The sequence below is a fragment of the Diachasmimorpha longicaudata genome, chromosome 1, assembly GCF_034640455.1.
Source record: "Diachasmimorpha longicaudata isolate KC_UGA_2023 chromosome 1, iyDiaLong2, whole genome shotgun sequence".
NCBI lineage: Eukaryota > Metazoa > Arthropoda > Insecta > Hymenoptera > Braconidae > Diachasmimorpha > Diachasmimorpha longicaudata.
This window is the reverse complement of record NC_087225.1, coordinates 1,745,619-1,752,820: the sequence shown is the minus strand read 5'-3', so window position 1 is coordinate 1,752,820 and position 7,202 is coordinate 1,745,619. Positions and strand designations below refer to the sequence as shown.

Sequence of the window (7,202 nt, the reverse complement as noted above, 5' to 3'; positions counted from 1 at the left end):
ACCGAAATTGTTTTTCACTTGAAGAACGTCAAGTGCTAAATATTTATATATTTAATACTTGAATGCTTTCTGATAAGTAAATATCGCTGGTATTTACCACTTTATTTGGTGCTAAATAATTAATAACTTTATATCTCCATGCTTGGTATTTAGTATTTTTGACAAGAAAGAAAATTAATCCGTATTGGAATTGACTGATGAAATGTAAACTTATGCATTTGCAAGATAATTTCTAGGGTATAATTATGTGAAAGAGGATTAGGAGCTGGTGTGGATCCAAAAAATGATGTTTTAAATGCACGTCTTTGAGTCATCACAAAATAGTTGAATTTATTTACATTAACATGGCCCTGCATAACAGTGTATGCTATAAAAACTATCAATGAGCGGTTCCAAAAATAGAGAATAAATGAGCGTTAACTAACTACACACCGGATTTTTGCTATAAAGACAGTGCGAAAAAAATCAGTGTGGTACAGAGAAAAACTTTGTAGATTCTTAAGACTCCCAGAAACGAATGAGAGCGCACAATACCACAAGGCGACAATTCCTATTGGATTATGTAACTTATTATTGAGAACAGATTTAATAAACATTATTGGTACAAAAACGAATCGACGCGGAGAGAACCGAAGACTTAATATAAACATAAATAATAACTTCGTAGGGAGAAATACTGAGAGTTCTTTGTTGATAGACGACGATATCCTTTTGGTTTTAGTGATCGGTTTTTCGTCTGCTCACAACAGCCCGCTTCGGGGGATCCTCGGGATCCGAGTCCTCGTCTGAGGTAGTTGTCGAGGGGCGAATGCCTTCCTCCTGCAGAACTTTCTGAACCCTGGAGCGGCTTAATCTCAGTAAAGCCGCGATCGCGCGAGTGGATTTCTCTGGATACTTCTCCGCGGCGTCCAGGATCGCCTCTTCTATTCGGGCGCTAGCAGCATTGCTTGCACGGCCTGCCCCCCCATGTCGCGGGAGAATATGTCCCTCTCGGAGACGTCGCAAGGCGTCCCGGAAGGTACGTGGATCAGGCACACGTCGTTTAGGGTGCTGTTTCGCGTACAACCGCGCTGCCTCTGTCCCATTACCCCTCGCAAGACCGTAGATTGTCACCATATCGGCGTATTCCGCCGCACTGAACTTCGGCATTGTGACGATGTGTATCGTGTGGAAAGCACAGAACGACTGACGATGTTGTTGAACAGATCCAGCCCTTGGCAAAATCACAACAAATGAGTCGCCGGCGAGCTCAGTCATTTCCATGAAACAAAGCGAAGGCAGAGATCATAGAGGAGATGTGCAGGACCAATGGATGAGAGATAAACCACTAAATTCCGTAGCGGTAGCGCCGGAACTAATTTTGGAGCCGTAACATTCGGTACGGCAGGACGCGCGTGCCCTGCCGTACCGAATGTTACGGCTCCAAAATCGAAGCAGAGGGCAAAGTCGGTAACGCAGATAGCGTGAGCTGGGAGAATATACGTAAATAGGGGACATCAAACGGCTCGGCAGGCGTTCCGAATGTCCGAACGACGTTGAGGGCAGCTTTTCCCTTCAAACGCCGATTACAGTAGATTTGCCCTCAATGAAAGAATTGATATTGCCCGCTCTAATTGCCATCAAGAGATGAAACCAACGTCATTCGATTGCTCATTAAGTCTTTGATTAATGACGATGGTTTCGTTTCTTAATCCGAATTAGGAGGGGAGGAAATACTTTTGCAAATGCAGCTTGACGCGCATCAGTTCTTGGCGGCGTCAAGCAAGAATATCTAATAAGCCCCCCGCGATCGAAAAATTTATAACTCCCCATCTAATCATCATGAAATTCATTGAAACCTTTGACAACTGAAACTATTCGAAGTAATAAATCTTCGAGAATATTCAGGGTCGAGCTACGTTAATTTCCACAATGAACACATTCTATTCCTTTTTTTTTATTATTTGACGTGTGGTTGTAATCAACAACTCATTTTCCCAAATAACGAGCATATTTGTCGTTTTTATAGAAGTTTCATTCATTGATCGGCACTATTTATCGAAACATTAATACGCTGCGCTAAAAATTTATCTCGAATCAACAGAATTGTGGCGTAAATATTTATAACAAATCGCAATTTAATTGTGGTACTCCAGGATAATCCCCATAGGTATTTAAACAATGTAGCAAATTTTTGTTCTATTGTATTTAAATGCTTAAAGACATAATAAATTAGTTAAATAACCACTTGCTGTGTGAAAATTCATCCGGAAAATGTTTATAACGAAAAAGAAGTTCGATAATCCGGCAAATTATAGTAAAAATACATCGAATTTTGTTGCTTTATTTAGGTTGTACTCAAGAAGAAGATGAATACAACGACAAGTACATAGGGAAATTAAATGCATATCATCATCAAATTGCTGGTGATGTTTACGCGGTGGACGAGTACACATTATTGTTGACGGCCTTCAGTTACGATGGTACCGGCGCAGATACATTCTTTTGGGCTGGTGCAACCAATCATCCTGGTCCTCAGGGATTCATAGTCCCGGACGAGTATGGCAAGTGAGTCAAGAGGTTTATCACCTAATTAAATAATAGTATTAATGACAAATGATTCATTGATCAATCGATTTCCAACAGGACGAACGTCCTTGACCGGTATTTTAATAAGGATTTTACACTTCCACTACCGGATAACAAGAAGATAACGGACATCAAGTGGTTTGCCATTTACGATCTATCAAATCAGGTATTCAACGTTTAATAATAAATGTTAATAAGGAGATTCAGAGAAAAAAATGATACGTACAGAGCAATTTTCTAAAAAACAATTTTCATACGGGTAGTGGAATATATTATTATCCCTCGGGGGTCAATAAATGTAATATTGTTAAGGTAAAATTTCCGAAAATTTCTGCCGAATTCGCACCGAAATTGGGAAATATTCACGTCCAGGCTAATAAAACTTCCTGTGCGAGCAGTGAATCTTTTCGGTGACAAGCAGTTTGCGTCTCATTTCCTGTGCTAGCACCTTAAGTTTAGTATAAATTGTCCCTACAATTTTATTCTATTGCGTGTCAAACACACAAAATTTATTACTCAACGAGTATTTTTCCGTATTTTTCTAAAAGTAATTGACATTTTCACCTGGAGTAAATTTCCCAATAAGTTCATTGAAACCTTAAAAATTTTAGTCGCATCATCTAAAGTATAATAGAACTATAATATACATCATATAAAATATAACATATATCATATTCTTTCAAAGATTTGCAACCTCAGAAACCTATTTCTCCTTCCCCAATTTCTCATCCCTTTCGGCTACCTTCTTCCAACTTATCTCCAAAACGAATTTTCATCAGATAGTGTTAACGCTACTCCTATGGAAGAAACATCTCACCAGAGATGTTTCCACTCCTTATAATCTGTATGTCCATTGTAGCTTATCGTTTTTGTAAAATATTTTAACGTTTTATTAAACGTATTATGTGTTTGTTTAGAAGCGTATAAGCATATGACACGAAAGTTTCACTTATTCGTTGAAATCGTTTATATGCTGCCCACGCAAAATTAATCGGATTTACCTTAAAATAATACGAACCCATATTAAGGTTTAAATTTTCTTATGAATTTGGTTGTATGAACCAACCCAAACTAAAGTAGTTGATGCTCAGGTTATGGTATTACCTGACCCTTGGTTTCCAACGGGACTTTACGGCATGGCCTAAGTAAAGAACGCATGCAGCCAACATCTCCTTTACAACATGTCCTAGGAGATGAGCTTTGGAATTTTGCAATTCAAGGGTTTATTGCTTCAAATGCCACGATACTGAATACATAAAATAATCGCGTGCACACATACTGGGTCCCAACACTGTCCATCCTTTTACAATGTTTTATGTCTCAAAATTTTCGTCTCGATGTACTTCATCTTAGTTATTTTGAATCTGTATATCCATTCATACTGAGTTTTCGAGGTATTTCAAGTTTTCTGTCTTTTTATCAAAACGCTTTGTTAGCACGGCAACGTTACGAAAAATAAATAATTAAGTACGTGTAGTTTCCTCCAACTTCTGACACGAAAAATTACAATTCGATACAAATTCGCTAGGAATGCCGCGCAAAATTTAATCATAAACTCTTCGCAATGACGATGAGGATTCTTTAAACAAATAATTACATGTTTTTGTTAATTTTCCTATTTAGATCTATGAACTTTTGATCAATATAAATTAATGAGAAAAACATTGTAAAAACCATTCGGAAGCTCGCTATCAATTGGTTGATAGCAAAGAAAATATATTTATCGATTACAATAACCCAATTGCAGTAGCATCACTTCAGTCGCCTCATTATTTCTTATTTTTTTATTCAACTATTTTCAGATGTACGCCCTTGGGGGCCCTTATATTTCGTTCCCCCTTTTTTACCATCCGCGTACCCAAGAACTGTCGTCGACCGTTCCTACCCCTACATTGCTGTTGACAGTGACAAGGCAGAGGATCGGCCGGCACGATGCTTATTTCTCCTAGTTTACTATCCTCTGTGCGTGGTTTATTCCTGGCGGACCGCTCAATGTGTAATCGATAGTTAGTCGATTGGACATAGACGTGAGCAATTGGTGAACGGCTGATCGATCGTTAAGGCGGTATTCTGGAAATTCAAAAAAATCGATTTTTTTTTGCATACTTTGAAAGTTTAGACGATTAAGAATATGCCCTTAAAAGATTTTTCAAAATTCGAATTATTTTTGGAGATACAGAAGACTTTGTGGCGCGTCATCTAAGCCGGCCGAGTGAAGCGAATCACGCAATAAACGGCAGATGTTACCGGATAACTTGAGGGCTCGTTCTTTCTGGAAATTCTTTTGTACTCGACATAAAGAAATTCGGAAAACATCGCATATGAAGTAGAGGAAGGCCCAATGTATGGAGCTCGTATCGCCGATTAGTCTAAAGTAAGTATTAAATATTATTATCCGAGTTATTCTACTGGAATTGTTTCTCAAACTTCAAACGCGTTTTTCTCGAAACTACTTTTTTCGAAGTGGTTGTCATGATATCTCAAGTTCTACCCGACCGATTTGTTTGTAATTTGGTGTAAATCTTCTTTATTAAATTTCAATTTTGAGTATTTTTAAAAAATTCGAAAAGGTCAAAAAAAGAGAATAAAAAAAAATTGTTTTTTTCAAGTCGGCGCCGTTTTGTGATTTTTTTTTTTGGCTAAGGTCTACTCGGTAGCGACATCTTAATGATTGACAATTTCTCAAAATTCTTTGTTTCAGATCACTGAAAGGGGTGGAATCATGTCAACCAGAGTGCACCGTTTTTTTGAGGAATTTTGGATTTTTTTTTTATAATTTTGTTTTATATTGTTGAAATACCAATAAATAACATATAAAAAAGTGGATAGTAAAAATGTTTTTCATTTTTTTTTAATCTTAGTTTGAAAAATCCTTAAAATTTAGGCTTCTAGACCAGAATACCGCCTTAATCGATCATCTAGTGCTCCTCGATTGGCAGTCAATGACTGTTCATGTACCCGTCGATCGTTGGTCGATTGCCAGTCAATGGTTGATGATCATTCGATTGCTAGTCGATTCTCAGTCGACCAATCGAGCGGAGATCGACTAGTACTTGTTAGGTTGTAGATCATTGTAGATTTGGTGTGTGGGTTAGGTTGATTGTTGTGATTGTATGGAATGGGAGTAGTCTCGACTTGACATAGATGTTTTGGCGCGCATTTACCATATGGGTTTGAGTGGTAAACGAGTCGGTACCAAAGTTCGGCATTGTTAAATAGAGTTTCGATTAAATACTACTTTAAATGTTGAATATTGTAGTATTCAGTATTTATAATCGATGAAAATCGTAAATATTGGAATATTTAGTATTAAAAAAAAATGTAAATACTAAATACCGAAATAGATTTTCACTTGAAGATCGTCAAGTGCTAAATATTCATATATTTAATACTTGAATGCTTTCTAATAAGTAAATATTGCTGGTATTTACTACTTTATTTGGTGCTAAATAATTAATGATTTTATATCTCCATGCTTGGTATTTAGTACCTTTGACAAGAAAGAAAATTAATCTGTATCGGAATTTACTGATGAAATGTAAACTTATGCATTTGCATGATAATTTTTAGGGTATAATTATGTGAAAGAGGATTAGGAGCTGGTGTGGATCCAAAAAATGATGTTTTAAATGCACGTCTTTGAGTCATCACAAAATAGTTGAATTTATTTACATTAACATGGCCCTGCATGACAGTGTATGCTATAAAAACTATCAATGAGCGGTTCCAAAAATAGAGAATAAATGAGCGTTAACTAACTACACACCGGATTTTCGCTATAAAGACAGTGCGAAAAAAATCAGTGTGGTTCAGAGAAAAACTTTGTAGTCCTTAAGACTCCCAGAAACGAATGAGAGCGCACAATGCCCCAAGGCGACAATTCCTATTGGATTATATGGCTTATTATTGAGAACAGATTTAATAAATATTATTGGTACAAAAACGAATCGACACGGAGAGAGCCGAAGACTTAATATAAACATAAATAATAACTTCGTAGGGAGAAATACTGAGAGTTCTTTGTTGATAGACGACGATATCCTTTTGGTTTTAGTGATCGGTTTTTCGTCTGCTCACAGCAGCCCGCTTCGGGGGATCCTCGGGATCCGAGTCCTCGTCTGAGGTAGTTGTCGAGGGGCGAATGCCTTCCTCCTGCAGAACTTTCTGAACCCTGGAACTGTTCAATCCCAACAAAGCCGCGATCCCGGCGATGGATTTCTCTGGATACTTCTCCGCGGCGTCCAGGATCGCATCCTCTATTCGGGCGCTAGCAGCATTTCTTGGACGGCCGTCCCCCCCATATCGCGGGAGAATATGTCCCTCTCGGAGACGTTGCAAGGCGTCCCGGAAGGTACGTGGATCAGGCACACGTCGTTTAGGGTGCTGTTTCGCGTACAACCGCGCTGCCTCCGTCCCATTACCCCTCGCAAGACCGTAGATTGTCACCATATCGGCGTATTCCGCCGCACTAAACTTCGGCATTGTGACGATGTGTATCGTGTGGAAAGCACAGAACGACTGACGATGTTGTTGAACAGATCCAGCCCTTGGCAAAATCACAACAAATGAGTCGCCGGCGAGCTCAGTCATTTCCATGAAACAAAGCGAAAGCAGAGATCATAGGGGAGATGTGC

At 38.5% G+C, this 7,202-nt stretch overlaps 1 protein-coding gene across 1 annotated transcript; it reads left to right on the top strand.

The window, feature by feature from the left end:
- The first annotated feature begins 1,156 nt into the window (after window positions 1-1,156).
- On the top strand, window positions 1,157-5,365 carry LOC135168222 (protein Skeletor, isoforms B/C-like). Its single transcript, XM_064132205.1, has 5 exons — window positions 1,157-1,160; window positions 2,331-2,547; window positions 2,626-2,734; window positions 4,371-4,942; window positions 5,270-5,365. The coding sequence occupies exons 1-4, from the start codon at window positions 1,157-1,159 to the stop codon at window positions 4,515-4,517; spliced, it is 477 nt and encodes a 158-aa protein (XP_063988275.1). The 3' UTR covers window positions 4,518-4,942; window positions 5,270-5,365.
- The last annotated feature ends 1,837 nt before the right edge of the window (window positions 5,366-7,202 follow it).

Excerpts from the sequence above, each read along its gene's own strand:
- LOC135168222 (XM_064132205.1), top strand. Across the intron at positions 2,548-2,625 it reads GTCCCGGACGAGTATGGCAA|GACGAACGTCCTTGACCGGT; the intron begins GTGAGTCAAGAG and ends GATTTCCAACAG. Across the intron at positions 2,735-4,370 it reads TTTACGATCTATCAAATCAG|ATGTACGCCCTTGGGGGCCC; the intron begins GTATTCAACGTT and ends AACTATTTTCAG.